At 49.5% G+C, this 18145-nt stretch overlaps 1 protein-coding gene across 2 annotated transcripts in view; it reads left to right on the forward strand.

Annotated features, from left to right (window-relative positions):
• Espl1 (extra spindle pole bodies like 1, separase) overlaps positions 1–18145 on the forward strand; it is a 25402-nt gene that overhangs the window by 1137 nt on the left and 6120 nt on the right. For both annotated transcript variants that reach the window (XM_021216807.1, XM_021216808.2), the window contains exons 3-20: positions 606–1661; positions 1988–2092; positions 2298–2409; positions 4845–4981; positions 6180–6373; positions 7122–7361; positions 7866–8010; positions 8099–8237; positions 8436–8575; positions 10164–10298; positions 11822–11941; positions 13209–13380; positions 13675–13803; positions 13925–14081; positions 14710–14819; positions 15905–16893; positions 17219–17591; positions 17750–17911. In XM_021216807.1, coding sequence (XP_021072466.1) covers positions 606–1661; positions 1988–2092; positions 2298–2409; positions 4845–4981; positions 6180–6373; positions 7122–7361; positions 7866–8010; positions 8099–8237; positions 8436–8575; positions 10164–10298; positions 11822–11941; positions 13209–13380; positions 13675–13803; positions 13925–14081; positions 14710–14819; positions 15905–16893; positions 17219–17591; positions 17750–17911 — 4615 coding nt within the window. The remainder of the gene's footprint in view (positions 1–605; positions 1662–1987; positions 2093–2297; positions 2410–4844; positions 4982–6179; positions 6374–7121; positions 7362–7865; positions 8011–8098; positions 8238–8435; positions 8576–10163; positions 10299–11821; positions 11942–13208; positions 13381–13674; positions 13804–13924; positions 14082–14709; positions 14820–15904; positions 16894–17218; positions 17592–17749; positions 17912–18145) is intronic.

Here is an 18145-nt window from a genome sequence, read left to right on the forward strand (position 1 = left end):
GATGGTTATGAGCCACCATGTGGTTGCTGGGATTTGAACTCTGGACCTTCGGAAGAGCAGTCGGGTGCTCTTACCCACTGAGCCATCTCACCAGCCCTGTTTTCACTTTTAAAAATAACATTTATGTCTTCATATATATAAGCATATATAATATATAGTGTGTAATATGTAAGCTATATAGTATCTAAATATTATATATATGTTTAAAGATTTCTGAGACAGGGTCTTTCTACATAGCCCCTGGCTGTCCTGTAAGTCACTATGTAGAAAAGGCTGGCCTCAAACTCAGAAATTTGCTTGCCTCTGCCTCCCAAGTGCTGGGATTAAAGGCATGAGCCACCACTGCCCTGCCTGTTTTCACTTTTTTTATTTTGCAACAGTGCTCACTAAATGGCCCCAGCTGGCCTTGAACTCACTCAAGCCCAGGAAGGTCTTGAACTTTTCTTCTGTCTTTTTGTCTTCACACAGGCCTGTGTCACCAAGCCTGGCTTGTGTTTTGCCTTAACTTGGAGAGAGATACATGAGAACCTGTGTGGCCCTGTTACTACTTTTTTTTTTTTTCCTACCTCTCTTTTCTGCTCATGCAGCTTAATTCTTTCTCCTAGGAGTTCCTGTCCACATCCAGAACTGATTTCCCCAGCAGCCGAACCGATGCTGAGAGAAGACAAGTCTGTGATACCATCCTGAGGGCTTGCACCCAGCAGTTGACTGCCAAACTTGATTGCCCTGGTCACCTGAGGAGTGTTCTGGACCTGGCATTGCTGGCCTGTGATGGGTATTTGTTGTCCACCCCCCAGCGCCCTCCCCTCTACCTGGAACGCATTCTCTTCATCTTACTTCGCAATGGTTCGACTCAGGGAAGCCCAGACACTGTGCTGCGCCTTGCCCAACCTCTCCACGCCTGCTTGGTTCAGAACTCTCGAGAGGCTGCCCCTCAGGACTACGAGGCTGTGACCCGGGGCAGTTTTTCTCTGTTTTGGAAGGGAGCGGAGGCGCTGTCAGAGCGGCGAGCTGCGTTCTCAACTCGGCTGAATGCCTTGAGCTTCTTGGTGCTCTTGGAGGATGACAGCGTCCCCTGTGAGGTTCCTCACTTTGCATCTCCAACAGCCTGTCGAGTAGTCGCCGCCTATCATCTGTACGATGCTACAGGACAAGGTCTAGATGAAGCCGATGCTGACTTCCTATATGACGTGCTTTCTAGGCACCTGATCAGAGTCTTAGTAGGTGAGGGTGGTAGCTCTCCCCATCCTCTCTCGCCTCAGAGGGCCCTCTGCCTCTTGGAAATCACCCTGGAACACTGCCGTCGGCTCTGCTGGAACCACCACCACCACAAGGCTGCCAGAGCAGTGGAGAAGGCTCGTAATCACCTAGAGGAGAGCAGTGTAGCTCCCAGCCTCCAGTTATGCCAGTTGGGGGTGGAGCTGCTGGAAGCTCTAGAAGAAAGACCAGGGGCAGTGGCCCAGCTCCTGAGAGAGGCAGCAGCCGTTCTTAACAACAGCATCAAGGCGCCGTCGCCCCCGCTCCGGGCATTGTATGACAGCTGTCAGTTCTTCCTTTCAGGCCTGGAGAGAGGCATCAAGAGGCACTGTGGACTTGATGCCATATTGAGTCTCTTTGCTTTCCTTGGGGGATACCGCTCCCTTGTCCAGCACCTGAGAGAAGTGAGTTAAGAATCTACAGTAGGGTGGGGAGTGGCTCTGTAAATAACTGTAAGTTCGGAGCCTCGGTGAGCTGCTCTCTAGGCTGTGCCGGGCTTCAGGGACTCTAGGTGGTACTTAGCACAGGACTCTAGGTGGTACTCAGCACAGGACTCTAGGTGGTACTCAGCACAGGACTCTAGGTGGTACTCAGCACAGNAGCACAGGACTCTAGGTGGTACTCAGCACAGGACTCTAGGTGGTACTCAGCACAGGACTCTAGGTGGTACTCAGCACAGAGTTCACCATCTCCAGGTTTCAGACCAGCCGCCCCTTCCTCTCTTCTTCAGGTCGCTGAGGCCTCTTCCAAGCAGCAGCAGTGCTTGCTCCAGATACACTTCCAGGGTCTCCACCTCTTCACCGGGATTGTGTATGACTTTGCCCAAGGCTGTCAGGTACCGTCTGACTTTCGGGTAACCGAAATCCCAGCACTTGGGAGGCAGAGGCAGGAGGATTATAGAGTGAGTTCCAGAACAGAGAAACCCTGTCTGGAAAACAAACAAACAAACAAACAGCTTTGGTTTTGGGTGTGGGGTGAGGTGGAAGTCCTAGTGGACCTTGCATGACTCTCTTGACCCTTCAGCCTTCTTGTTCCTTCAGGTAACTGAGCTTGCCCAGCTAGTGGACGGTTGCAGATCTGCTGCTGTCTGGATGTTGGAGGCCTTAGAGGGCCTGTCGGGCGGAGAGCTGGCGGACTACCTGGGCATGACTGGTTAGTGCCTTGGGCTCAGCTGCTCTGCTCTAGGGGACGGCTGTCACTTGTCATGCTGGCTAGGAGGACGGGTGTACTTTTCTGACAGCTGAGTGTCAAAGGTTTAAAGAGACAGGAAAAGACCTATGTGTAAGGATCTGGTTAATGCAGAGAGATGGGGTGAGGCTTAGGACAGAGAATTCTTTTTTTCTTATTATATTTTGCAGTTTGATTTGGTAATTGTTTTATAAAAAAATGTTTGTGCGTAGTATGCAACATTACAGACTTTATTTTTCTTAGTTTTCTTTTTTAGCCAAAGTCACACTATGTAGCACAAATTGGGCTCAAACACATAGTAGTTCTCCTGCCTCAGCTTCCCAAGTCTGGGATTACAAATTATATTTTACCTTTTTTTTTTTTCTAAATTTTTTTATACTGGGTCTCTTTATATAGCTCTGGCTATCCTGGAACTCGCTATAGACCAAGCCCTTGAGCCCAGATGTACACCACCACACCTGACTACAACGGTCTATTTTGAGGAATTGGATTAGGTGGAGGATATAGCCCAGTGGTTAGAGTACTTGCCTAGTTTGTGTAGCGTCCAGAGTTTTTTTGTTATTGTTGTTTGTTTGTTTTTCATAAGATTTATTTATTTATTATATGTAAGTGCACTGTAGCTGTCTTCAGACACACCAGAAGAGGGATGGTTGTGAGCCACCATGTGGTTGTTGGGATTTGAACTCAGGACCTTTGGAAGAACAGTGCTCTTAACCACTGAGCCATGTCTCCAGCCCTGTGTCTGGAGTTTATTTAGCCTCTTCCCCTCCACCTCCACAAATTACTTACTAAAATTTATTCACTCAAGAAAACTGCCAGGCAATGTTAGATATATTCCTGCCCCACTAGAACCTTATCCCATAACTGAATAATTGAATTACCAACACATTAAAAGGTGAGAGGTCTGGAGAGGTGACTCAACAGTTAAGAGAACTTGTTCTTGCCGAGGAACTGGGTTCAATTCTCAGCACCCATATGGCAGCTCACAACCACCTGTAAATCCAGTTCCAGTCCAGGGGAAAAACCCACCACCAACAAATGATGATAACTGGGCCTGGTGACCTGGTTACCTGCTCCTGGCTCCAGGGAGCCTGAGTGAGGAGTGCCAGGTGTTCAGTGTCGGCCTGGGCCACAGAGTGAGACCCCACTTCAGAAATCAAAAGTGGGGGCAAAGGAGATGTCTCGGCCAGTGAAGGCATTTGCTGCCGCCCTGGAGTCCACAGGGTAGAAAGTGAACCAATTCCTTCAGGCTGTCTTCTGACCGTCACACGTGTGCTGTGACATGTGAGCACACAAAATGAATACAATCAAAATTGAGAAAAGTAATGAAAAAAAAAAAAAAAAAAAAAGGGAGGCAAGGAGTAGAATAGAATCAGAAAGGGAGGCTCCAGGGCTGGACCCAAGTGGTGACTTAGAACTATCTATAACTCCAGTTCACACATACATAAAATAACATAAAATAATAAACAAGTCTGGCCTCATGGCCTTTAACCCCAGCACTTGGGAAGATGAGGCAGGTGGATCTCTTGAGTTCAAGGCCAGCCTGGTCTAGAGTTCCAGGATAACCAGCCCTACACAGAAAAACCTTGTTTTGAAAAACAAATAGCTAGGCGTGGTGGTACACACCTTTAATCCTGGCACTTGGGAACCAGAGGCGGGGATGGGTGGGTGGTGGGTGGGGTGGGGGCGTCTGCGGAGTTTGAGGCCAGTTTGGTCTACAGAGTGAATTCCAGAGAGCCAGGCCTGCTTATACAGAGAAACCTTGTCTCAAAAAATCAAAAAGTTTTGTTTTTTTTTTAATAATTGTGTGCATTGGTGCTTTGCCTGCATGTATGTCTGTGTAGGGGTGTGAGATCTTGGACTCACAGACAGATGTGAGCTGCCAAGTGGGTGCTGGGAATTTGAACCCAGGTTCTCTGGAAGAGCAGCCAGTGCTTGTAACTGCTGAGCCAGTTCTTTGGCACAAGTAGACTGAGTACCATTGAAGTAGGTGTTCAGGGTCTGCCTCATCTCCTGAGGACGCCCAGGAGAGAGCATCTGTGCAAGCACAGGGAGCGAGCGAGTGCTGGAGGGTGGAGAGGATCTGATGTTCACAGAGTTAGAGGAAGGTTGTGTGGCACCAGTGGCATGAGGGAAGGAGGAGGCAGCAAGGTAGGTCAGTGCAGCTCAGCCTGGTGTAAGTGTAGAGAGGCTGCTGGTGTGAGTTTCCTCAGGGACAGTAAGCAGCAGCTGATGTGGATCCAAAGATTGTGGTCTCCCCCCACCCCCCACTGTGTTCCCCGATGATCTGCATTCCACGGGGTTCTCATCTAGAAGCTAATGAGATGACCCCAGGTTGAGCATCTTGGCAGCACAGAAAACAGTGACTCTGACATCAGTTGTCCTTTCTCTCCCTACAGCCTCTTACACCAGCAATTTGGCCTACAGCTTCTTTAGTCAGAAGCTCTATGAGGAGGCCTGTGCCATCTCAGAGCCAGTTTGTCAGCACTTGGGCTCGGCAACGTCAAGTGCTTGTCCTGAAGTGCCTCCTGAGAAGGTAGGAGGGAACGAGAGGTGTGGAAAGGGAGGTTATGTCGGGAGAGGTGAGGAAGGGCCAGCCTGCAGCCTGGGACAGTGGGGCTGGCACCATGCCTAGGGGAGTGTTTCCCGAACAACCTTGCCTAAGCTGTTGCTTTTTCCTTTCCTTTCCTTTCCTTTCCTTTCCTTTCCTTTCCTTTCCTTTCCTTTCCTTTCCTTTCCTTCCCCCCCCCTTTTTTTTAAAGATTTATTTTCTATATCTGAGTACACCAGACACGCCAGAAGAGGGCATCAGATCCCATTACAGATGGTTGTGAGCCACCATGTGGTTGCTAGGATTTGAACTCAGGACCTCTAGAAGAGCAGTTGGTGCTCTTAACTGCTGAGCTGTCTCTCCAGCTCCTTTCCTTTCCTTTGTTTGTTTGTTTGTTTTTGTTTTTTTGCTGTTGTTTGTTTTGTTTTTGATACAGGGTCTTATTCTTTTTTCTTTTTCTTCTTTTACTTTTGGTGTTCTCCTAAGCCAGTTCCAATCCTAGCTTCACATTAGAATCATCCCAGTGAACTTGAGGGACTTTCTAGTGTAATGCTTGTCTCAAGTTAATTACGTCGGATCCTTGCCCTAGATCTCAGGCATCTACGTGTTCTAAAACTCTCCCGCAGAGAGTAAAAGGCAGTGCCTTCAGGATGGGCTGAAATGATGGGTTGGCTGCATTGGCAAGTGACATGGGTCATACAGGGCCTTGGACTGTATCTCAAGTAAAGGTGGAGGGATATATATATATATAGATGGAGCCATGACCTCAGGTGGTGTCACTGTGGCAAACAGCGAAGGGCACTAGCCTGGGTAGTGGGACGCCCATGGCATCCTGGGCAGGAACGGCCGTAGTAGAAAGCAGTGGATGGTACAGAGCCCTCATCTTGAGTCTAACTGGGTAGGAAGGAGGAAGAAAGAAAGAGTGGCTCTGCATTTCGGTCACAACCAGACAGTCCCATTTGCCAAGAAAGAGTCACAGGAGGTGGAACAAGTCCTTCAGCTTGTGAATGCTGACCTTGGAGGAACTCTAGAATTGGATACTAGAAGCCTAGTTCTCAGGGACTATAGAGAGGCAGGAGGGCCACCTGCTATCTCTCCTCCGTGTGCTGACTGATTGCTTGCTCGTTGTGCTTTTGTGCACATCAGTGGCTCCATGTCCCAGCTTTCTCCTCTCTCTGGTCAGCTACATAGGTGCTTCCGGCTACATGTGGAGAGTTTGAAGAAACTGGGTAAACAGGCCCAGGGCTGCAAGATGGTGACCTTATGGCTGGCAGCTCTGAAACCCTACAGTCTGGAACACATGATCGAGCCAGTCACTTTCTGGGTTCGGGTCAAAATGGATGCAGCCAGGGCAGGAGACAAGGAGCTACAACTGCAGTGAGTTGGAGGGGTGGAGGACCCTCATTTCTGCCCATATCCCCTAAGCTGACACAGTCTGTGGAGTCCTGGCCTTGCTGTGTAGACCAGGCTGGCTTTGAGATCCTTCTGCCTCTGCCTTCCCAGTGCTGGAATTAGAGGTGTGTGCTGCTGGGCCTGGCCTCCTCGATCCTATGAGTGATTTCTTCATCAGTTATGCATTGAGTACCTGTGCCTGGGTATAGGGCACATATTGGTCAGAAAGAAGCAGTTTTGTTTTGGTTTTGTTCTACTTGGAGAAATACAACCAAGTGCACTGTATGTATCTTTCATGAGACAGAACATCCATGACCTGCTAAAAGAGGGATAAACTTTAGGTGGTGGTCATTTAGGCAAGTCTTTTTTTTTTTTTTTTTTTTTTTGAGAAGTGATGTATGTGGAGAAATCCATCATTAATCGCCTTAACTAATCACAGAATACAAAGGTACTGGGGTGGAAACAAGCTCTGGAATGGGAACTGGTTTGAGAAAGCCAGCACGGAGGAAGGGGGGATAGGATGGGGTGTTGCCTGCCAGTAGAGGGTTAGAAGCCAGGCCATGGTGCAGGTTTGGATGCGATTCCTCATGGAGCGTCCTCCATCAGAGGAGCCCACATGACCTGATTACACAATTAGATGCACAGGGAATGTCAAACTAAGGTGGGCCGAGGCTCCTTAGTAAGGTGCAGATTGTCTTCAAGGTCTTCACCCTGGTGCTGATCTGCCCTTCAGGACGTTGCGAGACAGCCTAAGCTGCTGGGACCCAGAGACACAGTCTCTGCTACTCAGGGAGGAGCTGCGGGCCTACAAGGCAGTACGGGCTGACACTGGGCAGGAACGTTTCAACGTCATCTGTGATCTGCTCGAGCTGAGCCCTGAAGAGACAGCAGCTGGAGCCTGGGCACGAGCTACCTACCTGGTGGAACTGGCCCAAGTGCTGTGCTACCACAGCTTTACCCAGCAGGCTAACTGGTGAGGAGGGAGGCCTCTGACTGCTTGTCCCAGCGTTACTGATACAGGGATCCATCCCACTCTGTTGCCGAGCGCTCCCTTCATTTTAAGAACATTTCTTTAAAAAAAACGGACTGTGCGCAACAGCTGACTATGATTTGCCTCATGTTCTGCAGAGGCATGGTTTTGCCAGCTGCAGACAGTTTTTGTGATTTGTATGCCTTTCGGAATTTTGGGAACTTTTCAGAGGCTGTTTAAATGCTAGGGCCTGAGAGTTGGGGTTGGTGCTTGTGGGTCATTTGGGGGGTTGTGGCAGTTTGTTAGTAGTGGTGCTCAAAGAAGAAACAGGAAGAAATCAGGTTCAGAAATATCTCAGTCTCTCTCTTTCTCTCCCTCCTTCCCTCCCCTCTATCCTTCTTTCTCTCCTATGTAGTGACTGGGGAGAAACCAGGATCATAAAGGTGGGGAAAAACCCACAACGTAGCAAAGGCCAGCTACACCCCACTGAAGTGTATCTTTCTACAGCTCTGCCTTGGATGCTGTCCAGGAAGCCCTGAAGCTTCTGGAGTCTGTGAGTCCTGAGGCACAGGAGCAGGATCGACTTCTGGATGATAAAGCACAGGCCTTGTTATGGCTCTACATCTGTACCTTAGAGGCCAAGATGCAGGAAGTATGTGGAACTGAGCCCAGCCAGGCTGCTCCCATCAAGCTGGTACCAGTCCTGGGTTTTGTTTCAATCTCTCTTCTTTCCCTACCAGGGTATTGATCGAGATCGGCGAGCCCAGGCCCCTAGTAACTTGGAGGAATTTGAAGTCAATGACCTGAACTATGAAGATAACCTGCAGGAAGATCGTTTTCTGTACAGTAACATTGCCTTCAATCTGGCTGCTGATGCAGGTGAGGGCAGTCAGCCGTGTGTGTGGCACAGGCATCTCGGAGGCTTCCTGAGCACATACATAACAAATGCCCCCAGTGTGCCACAGGCTGGGCTTGTGCTGGGGATGTGGGGCAGTGAGGAAGAAGGCTGGCACAAAGACACAGCATGGTATGGAGATGGCCAGGTGGAGAAAGTGGTCTCCTTCTTCTGATTTACAGCTCAGTCCAAATGCCTGGACCAGGCCCTGACTCTGTGGAAAGAAGTGCTTACCAAGGAGCGAGCCCCAGCTGTGCGGTGTCTCCAGCAGACTGCAGCCTCCCTGCAAATCCTAGTGGCCATCTATCAGTTGGTGGCAAAGGTAATGGGATGGCTGGAGTCTCTGCCACAGGGTTAAACTAGAACCCAAGCACCCTCACCTTTGACCTGTGCACGTGCAGAGAAGCCATGCGGCCTGAGAGTGTGGCCTCTGCTGGGTGTGGCCTCTGCTGGGTGTGGCCTCTGCTGGGTGTGGCCTCTGCTGGGTGTGGTGCTGTACCCTTGCAGCTCTAGCACTTGGGAGGCTGAGGGAGGGGATCATGAGTTACAGGCTAGCTTGCATTATATGGTGATATCCTCTTTTTAAGATGGGAGTGGGGAGCAAATCTGTAACTCAGTGGTTGAGTACTTGGCCATGCAAACTCCTGGATTCAGTCCCCAGTGCCACAAAGAGGTGGGGAGCAGTTTTATCTAATGGCTTTGTTAACATTTAACACACTGATGCATGGAAGATGTTTTGTGTAAATGGAAAACTCAAATGTTAACCTTAAGAATGACTAGATGTTCCGGGCTACACTGGTCCATTTCTTTAATCCCTGGCTGTCCTAGAACTTGCTGTGCTGGTTTACAGTGTGTACCCATTTGCCAGTGGTGAGTGGCATCTGTGCCTTTAATTTGTGTGGTGCTGGGGATCAAATCCAGGACTTTTGTACATTCTAGGCAAACAGTAGGCTACTAACTGAACTGCTTTCCCTATTTAGACAGGGTCTCACTGTATGTCTCTGGCTTGCCTGAAACTTCAGTGTAGATCCAGCTGACCGTAAACTCAGATCTACCTGCCTTCCTCCTGAAAGCTGAGATTAAAGGTGTTAACACCATTGTTATTTTGAAATTATTTTTAGAAATTAAAAAAGCAGCCACCCACAGTGTTAAAGGGACATGGATCCATTTCACAGAGAAGCCAGCGAATCCCGTGCTCTCAAATCCTATTGCTGGTGCCATGGTGATACCCTGGCCTTCTTTTCTGTTGGGTTTGGTTCATCTTTTTTTTGTTGTTGTTTGTTTGTTTCTTTTGTTTTTTTCAAGACAGGGTTTCTCTGTGTAGCCCTGGCTATCCTGGAACTCACTCTGTAGACCAGGCTGGCCTCGAACTCAGAAATCTGCCTGCCTCTACCTCCCAAGTGCTGGGACTAAAGGCGTGCGCCACCACGCCCAGCTGGTGCATCTTTTTTTAACCAGCCATCTCGAGTCCTTTACAGACTGCGTTAAGTGATCTATGTCTGTGGGGTGGCAGGTTGTGAGGGTCTGGTTCTTTTCCTTTTTCAAGACGGTTTCTCTGTGTAGCCTTAGATGTCCTGGAGCTCCCTCTGTAGACCAAGGTAGCTGTAACCTCATGGCCTCCTGTTTCTGCCTCCCAAGTGCTAGGACTAAAGGCCTGTACCACCACCACCCAACTTAAGGCCGGTTTCAACTACATAGCAAGCTTGAGCAAGGCCAGTTTGGGTCACATGACACCCTGTCCCCAAGGCCCAAAGTGTGTAAGGTTGTTGTAGGGCTCCTGAGGGTGGGTGATAGGTTTCTGAGAATGTATGAACACCTCGAGGTCCCAGGTTTCAGAAGCCTAGGGGCTGGGGGACGGACGTACAGGCTCTCACTGGAAACGAGTCAACATGTTGCTCTTGGATGACCAGCCCTTGCAGGCTCTGGAGACCCTCCTGCTCCTTCAGATTGTATCTAAGAGACTAAAGGACCATGCAAAGGCAGTCAGCTCTGCCTGCCAGCTTACCCAGCTACTCCTGAACCTTGGCTGTCCCAGCTACGCACAGGTGAGTGCGAGTTTGAGTCTGAGGCCGCAGGGGCCAGTAGCTTTGAAGGGCCATCTTCCTTGAAAAGATTTGGCTGTAGTACGTTAGAAGGAGGAATTCTGGAGGCGGCCCTGGGAACTGGAGCTTCGTTCCTGGTCACTGAGTTCTGCAGCTCAGCCCTCTTTTCTCTCCTGCTCCTCTTGACTTAGTTGATGCCTTATTACCTGTGTGCGGCTTGTCATGCTGTTGGCTCTTGTGTCTCCCCCACCCCTTTTCTTTCTTGGCCTCAGTAGTGGTTGGACCCAGGGCTTCAGGCACACTGACCGGATAAGAGCTTTGCCACTATGCTCAAGCCCAGGCCCTCTCTTCTGCATTTCATCGCAGTCGGCACAGATCTGATCACTTCTATCCTAAAGACTCCGGCTTCTCTGACAAACTGGAACTACTCTGACTTTATAAAACATTTTTTAATAAAAAATGATTCTTGGGCCTTTAAACCAAAAAAATAAAGATAAAAATAAAAAATGATTCTTTTCATGAATGCACTCACTTTACATCCCAACCTCATGTATTTATTTACATGTGTGCCTGCTTGTTTGTATGTGTACCACATGTATGCAGGACCCGTGGAGGTCAGAAAGGGTACTGGATCCTTTGGAACTGGAATTATAGGCAGTTTTTTGTTGTTGTTTTTTTGTTTTTGTTTTTGTTTTTTTGTGTGGTTTTTTGAGACAGGGTTTCTCTGTATAGCCCTGGCTGTCCTGGAACTCACTTTGTACACCAGGCTGGCCTGGAACTCAGAAATCTGTCTGCCTCTGCCTCCTGAGTGCTGGGATTAAAGGCGTGTGCCACCATGCCCGGCTATATAGGCAATTATTAACTACCCAATGTGAGTGCTAGGAACCAGACCTTAACTATTGAGCCATATCCCTAGCCTTGTCACCATCTTTTATGATTCAGTCTTTTTCCTGCCACTTCCTTCTGTGAACCTAAGCCAGTATGTACCCCTTACTCTTCACTTCCTGTATGTGCCCCCTGTCTGTAGTTTTATCAGTCCCTCATCCCAGAGTGTCCCTCTCCGTCTCTGAGGTTTTCTATTGTTATTGTTGTTGTTGTGTTTGTTTTTGAGACAGGGTTTCTCTGTATAGGTACTGGTTGTCCTGGAACTCACTCTGTAGACCAAGCTGGCCTCACACTCAGCCTCTGACTCCCAAGTGCTGGGATCAAAGGTGTTCCCCACCACTGCCTGGCTTCTCATTTCATTCCTAAAGGCAGAGAAATGCACCGGAGATCTTCATGTGCCTCTCCTCTGACTGTCTCTCTCAGGTGGCTGAGGGTGTTTCTCTATTGTCCTTTGTTTGGTTGTGTTTGTTTTATGGTGTGGTAGTTAACTGAAAGTATTCTAAGCATCAAACGAATAGCTTTTGCAGACCATAATATTTAAGGTAATACAGTATTCAGTGCCTTGCTTGCAAGTGCTTCACTCCGTTTTAATTTGAAGAGTCTTAACTAGCATGCGGCTGGTGTCATCTGTCTGTTTCTAGTTGTATCTGGAAGAGGCAGAGTCAAGCCTGAGGAACCTGGACCAGACCACTGACGCAGGCCAGCTGCTTTCCCCGACCTGTGCTCTGCTTCGAAGTCAGCTCTGCTGGGCTAGCCAGAAGGTGATTCCCATGATTCCCAAACCTGAGCCCAGAGCTTGCCCCGGGCAGCAGTTCTAACCTATGATAGGTCACAACCCCTTCTGGGGCTTGAAGGACCTTTCCTTTTACAGGGGTATCCCAACTATTGAAAAACACAGATATTTACAGTTCATAACAGTAGCAAAATTGCAGTTATGAAGTAGCAAAAACAGTTTTTGGCTGGGGGTCGCCACAACATGGGGAACTGCCCTTAGGAAGGGTGGCCGTGCCCAGCTAGTGTTTATATGGGTCCTGGTGATTGAAACCAAAAGGCTGCTTTTCAAGCTTGGTGTTTGTATGGCGGTCTGTCCCCTCTTCCCAGGCCGTTTTGTTTTGTTTTGTGGTGCTGTGGATTAGCAGGCCTCCTGCAGGCTGCACAGCTGCCCTGCCACTGAGCTACTCTAACTCTCCAAGATCTCACTTGAACTTTCCAAGGCTCTCGACCTCAGGAGATTTTTTTGGGATCTTCATAATATTTATCTGTGCTCTGAGATTTTCATTTTCTTGCATCTAGGCAGAATGTTCAGGACCATGAAAAGCAGTAGAAATTTCCTCACCCGGTAGTAGAGATATTAATTTCTTTGCCAGTTTCTGCATTGGCAGAATACATAAAAGGGGATTAGCAGCTGGAGGACACAGGCTGATGTGGTAGCCATTTCTGTAATTCTGAGACTGAGGCTGCAGGCACTAGACTCTGAAGTCAGCCTGGGATGAAACAGTGGTCTGGGTGAGAGGAGGCAGTGGTCCAGGAAAATCCAGTAGATCCAAAAGATCTCAGTTTTGCTCCACATTAGCTGTGTGCCTAGATCATCTCTTCTTCTGATCAAGCTCTAGTTTTTTATAAATTTCTTTCTTTTTTTATTATTTATTTTATGTATATGCGTGCACTGTAGCTGTACTGATGGTTATGGCTGCCGGGGATTAGAATTCGTGCCCTCTCTGGTGGACCCCGCTCGCTCTGGCCTAAAGACTTATTATACATAAGTACACTGTAGCTGTCTTCAGACACACCAGAAGAGGGTGTTCAGATCTCATTATGGATAGTTGTGAGCCACCATGTGGTTGCTGGGATTTGAACTCAGGACCTTTGGAAGAACAGTCAGTGCTCTTAACTACTGAGCCATCTCTCCAGCCCCAAATTGTAGGGTTTTTTTAGGGGTTGTTGTTTCTCCATTCTTGAAGGCAGAGATTTGCACCCCAGACCTCTAGGGTCATCTGTAGCTTATGTGACTTTTCTGTCTCTTCCCAGGTGACTGAGGGCATTTCTCTGTTGCTTTCTGTCCTTCGGGATCCTGCCCTCCAGAAGTCATCCAAGGCTTGGTACTTGCTACGTGTCCAGGCCCTGCAAGTTCTGGCTTTCTACCTCAGCCTCTCGTCCAACCTCCTCTCAAGTGCCCTGCGAGAGCAGCTCTGGGATCAAGGTGAGAGAAAGGGGCTGCTGGCTTTCTTGGGTGCTGGTCATGGTTTCTTGTGCCGGTTGCTCTTTGCAGCCATCTGCCCATCTGTCAAGCTAATAAAGCCGCCTACCTGGAACCTGCCTGTGCCTGTGGCAGCTTCTTTGTAATGTTAGACTAAAAGGGATCTTAGAGGGAAAGAGCTCTGTGGTCGATTAGCTCTGCCTACCCATGGTGCAGAAGGAAGAGTGCCCGTGTTTGCCATCTTAGTTGAGGGTCTAGGCATGCTGTTGCAATCGTCTCTGCCCACCTCCCACACAGGCTGGCAGACCCCCGAGACGGCGCTGATCGACGCACACAAGCTCCTCAGAAGCATCATCATCCTGCTCATGGGAGGTGATGTGCTCTCCATTCAGAAAACCGCTACGGAGTCGCCCTTTCTGGACTACGGTGAGTCTGAGGAGGAGAGCAGGTCCCTGTGGGATTGCACACACTAGATGTGATGGCTGTTTTGTCTCCAGCGAATCTGACCATGGCTCCACATTGACATCTTATCTTTCATTCACTGCAGGTGAGAACCTGGTGCAAAAATGGCAGGTTCTCACTGAGGTGCTGACCTGCTCAGAGAGGCTGGTCGGCCGCCTGGGCCGCCTGGGGAACGTGAGTGAGGCCAAGGCCTTTTGCTTGGAGGCCCTGAAACTTACGACCAAGCTGCAGATACCTCGACAGTGAGTACGAGGATGCCAGTGCTGGCTCCTGCCATGTGCTTTTGAGTGTGGATTCCCCAGTGATTATAGAAACTCCATGTTATATCTAGAGAGTTTGGTAGGAGAAGGCTAAGCAGGATAATGCTGAGATAACCGAGGTTAGAAGCTCATATGCCTGATAAATCTGTAAAGGACAACTAGTATACTTTCTGCCTTTGCCTAAGTGTTCGTTCTCATGGGGCTTGGTAAGGAATGTGGTTGGGATTACCTGAAGTGTGATTTGGGATGAGACTGTATAGAACAGCACTTCTCAACCTGTGGATCCAGACCCCTTTGTGGGCTTGGGTAGCATACCAGATATCCTGCATGTCAGATATTTACGATTCATAACAGTAGCAAAACTACAGTTATGAAGTAGCAATGAAAATAACTTTATGGTTGGAGGTCACCACAACACGAGGCACTGTGTTAAAGGGTAGTAGCGTTAGGAAGGTTGGGAACTTTTGGTATAGAACATTTCTACCAGAGAAGCTATAAGTCAGTTTATGGACTCGGGGAAAGATGTGGAGGCCTCGGCCTGGGGAAGGGTAAGGAGAGACTCGAGGTAAACAGGAGTCTACTGACTGGTTTCTCATCCCCTCCTCACAAGGTGTGCCCTGTTTCTTGTACTGAAGAGTGAGTTGGAGCTGGCCCGGGGTGACATTGACCTCTGTCAGTCAGACTTGCAGCAGGTTCTCTTCTTGCTCGAGTCTTCTACAGGTGAGCTACCAAGTTCCCTCCCAAACTTGGTGCGGAGAGTTCATATTACAACATGTTACAATATATGTCAAGGTTTGGCTGCATTCTAAGTCAGACAGGGTTCTAGTTCTACACAATGCTAACTTCAGCTCAACCATTACTGTCTGTGTCGTTGTCCCCCCAACCCCCACTGCCCCACCACCTCCAGAGCAAATGTGCACAGGCAGGCAGAACTATCCCTGACTGGTTTTCTTTCTCTCTCTCTCTCTCTCTCTCTCTCTCTCTCTCTCTCTCTCTCTCTTCCTCTCTCTCTCTTTCTTTTGAAACAAGGTCTTTCTGAGTAGTCCTGGCTGGCCTGAACTCACTAGTTAAACCAGCTGGCTTTAAACTCATGGAAATAACCACATCTTCCTCTGTCTCCCCAGTGTGGAGGCACATGTCTCCCCAGTGTAGAGGCACATGTCTCCCCAGTGTGGAGGCACATGTCTCCCCAGTGTGGAGGCTCATGTCTCCCCAGTGTGGTGGCACATGCCTTCTATTCCACGATTTTGGAGGCAGATCTATGAGTTCCAGGCCGGCCAAGACCATGTAAGGAGACCCTGACTCAAAAAAAATAACTATTTTAGGGCTGACAAGATGGCTCAGTGCCGTTAAGCCTGACACCTTGAGCCACGTAGTGGGATGAAGAAAGCTCTTTAAAAGCTGTTCTCTTAACTTCTACATGCATGTGTGGCATGATCATGTCCACACACACTAATTTTTTAAAAAAATGATTATTTGTGGGCTGGAGATTAAAGGTGTGTGCCGCGATGCCCAGCCTGTCCATATTTTTACCTGTGTCACCTTGTGTGCACCTTCTCTAACCCAGGTAGGAGCACAGAGCTTTGAGGTATAGGAGTGGGGTGTGGACTGGACTGTTGACCCCTGTTGAGTGGGAAGAAGACACTAGGGTTTGGTTTTTTTTTTTTTTTTCTTTTTGGTGTGTTACATAGGGATTCTGAGTTATTTGTAAGTAGTGCATACAGTTGTGGGGTTGAGCCCTGAGGTAGATGGAGCTTTGAAGACCATTTCTCAGGGTTGTAACTTGTGATCTGTTCTCTCCCTAGAGTTTGGTGTGGTGACCCAGCACCCAGAATCAGTGAAGAAGGTGCACACGCAGAAAGGGAAGCACAAGGCTCAAGTCCCCTGTTCCCCACCCCTACCGGAGGAGGAACCCTTCCTGAAAGGCCCTGCCCTTGAGCTGGTGGCCACTGTGCTCAAAGAACCTGGTCCCATCCAGTCCTCTGCAAACTCCTCCCCAGTCCTGAAGACCAAGCCGCCACCCAACCCTGGCTTCCTGTCTCACTTGCCCAGCTGTGACTGTTTGCTGTGTGCCAGCCCTGCCCTCTCGGCAGTCTGTCTGCGCTGGGTGCTGGCCACTGCAGGACTGAGGCTGGCCACCGGTCGTAAAGCTCAGGGTCTGGATCTGCTGCACACTGTGCTGAAGGGTTGCCCTGCAGCCACCAAGCGCTTCACAAAGAGTCTCCAAGCTTCTCTGAATCACAGAACAACCCCCTCTTGTGTTCCAAGCCTCTTTGATGAGATCATGGCTCAAGTGTACACACACTTGGCATTGGAGTTCCTGAATCAGACATCCGAAAAGAGTCTGGGGAAGGTCCTGGCGTCGGGGCTGAAGTTTGTGGCAACACGGATACAGAGCTTGGAGATCTGGAGAGCCCACCTGCTCTTGGTCCAGGCCCTTGCAAAGCTGGCCCACTCCAGCTGCTGTACTACCGAGCTCTTTGCAAGCTCCTGGGGCTGGCAGCCACCTTTAATAAAAAGTCTGCCAGTCTTAGAGCCTGCTAAGATTAGGAGACAAAAATCCTCTGGACAGGGGCGCCGGCGGATAGCCTCTGCTCCCCCACCCCTCCATCACAGCTCTCAGAAAGGTCAGGAAGAAGAAGGGCCACCTTGTACCCCTAAGCCTCCAGGCTGGGCTAGGCAAGCTGGCCCCCGTGTCCCTTTCACCATATTTGAAGAAGTTCACCCCACCAAGAGCAAGCTCCAGGTTCCCCTGGCTCCCAGGGTCCCCAGGCGGGCCCAGACTCGCCTCAAGGTAAGGATTGCGGCATGAAGATGACTTTGTACAGAGCATGGGCCTTGTTGGGGAGCTCCCAGCCAAGAGGAAGGTCATCTGTCTGCAGCACCCTGCACCCTGCTCCCTCTCAGTGGTGGGTCTGTCCCTCTGTTGCCCTTCCTCTCCATCTTCTGTCGCTTCCTCTTCCAAACTGAGACTTACTGAGGCTTTGAGTGCCAAGTGCTGTGGGAAGTCATTTCTGACCTCATCAGAGGCCTGCCAGTGCCTCCACAGGGCCACCTGCTGTTTGAACCTGTTGTTGAGCGTCTCATGGCCTTTGTTTCTCCCTTTCCTTCTGTCACAGGTGATCTTCAGTGATGACAGTGACCTGGAAGACTTTGTCTCAGCTGAAACACAACTTGTAGAGGAACCTAAGAGGCGAGGGACTGCTTCCCGTACCCGGAGACAAACTAGGAAGGGCCCTAGCTTAAAGATAGATGCAGTGGTTGCTATAGATAGTACCCCTGGGCATACCAGTGTCAGTGGGAGGACTCGGAGGGCCAGGAAGGTGGCTTCAAGACATTGTGAAGAAGAGAGTCCCAAAGCACCCCTCTGTTTCCGGGCCAGCCTGGGGCCCGAGATCATGAGAAGCATCCCTGAAGAGGAGCCAGTGGACAACCACCTGGAGAAAAGCTTCGAGATTCTCAGGGGTTCTGATGGGGAAGACTCGGCCTCAGGTAGGACGTCAAGGGCAAGAAGCAGAAGGCATGTGTTCTGTTGTGTTTGTCGGGTGTCCCTGGGACCAAAACTTGAGAAATAACAGTACCAGTGCCCAGAAGGAAGGCCCTTTGCTAGCTCTGGGGAGGAAGCATGAAAAGCAGTGGTCTCTCCCCAGGTGAGAAGGCAGCAGCTGCAGACCCTGGTCTTCCCACAGGAGAATGTGAGGTGTTGAGACGGGACTCCAGCAAGGCAGAGAGACCCGTCTTATACCCAGACACGGAGGCCAATAGTGACCCTGCTCCTTGGCTCCCGCCCTTCTCAGTTTCTGCACCCATTGGTGAGTATACAGACTATTGAGCTTAGATTACCACAGGGGCTTAGCCAGCTTTCTCTTTTTTTTTTTCCCTATCCTTTTTCGGGAGGCACACTTTTAAAGAACTTTTTTTTAACACATAATCTCATGTAGTCCAGGGTGGCCTCAAGGATTACAGGTATTATCACATCCAGGGCTCGCTCGCTCTCTCTCTCTCTCTCTCTCTCTCTCTCTCTCTCTCTCTCTCTCTCTCTCTCT

The sequence above is a fragment of the Mus pahari genome, chromosome 17 (genome assembly GCF_900095145.1).
Source record: "Mus pahari chromosome 17, PAHARI_EIJ_v1.1, whole genome shotgun sequence".
NCBI classification, from domain to species: Eukaryota; Metazoa; Chordata; class Mammalia; order Rodentia; family Muridae; genus Mus; species Mus pahari.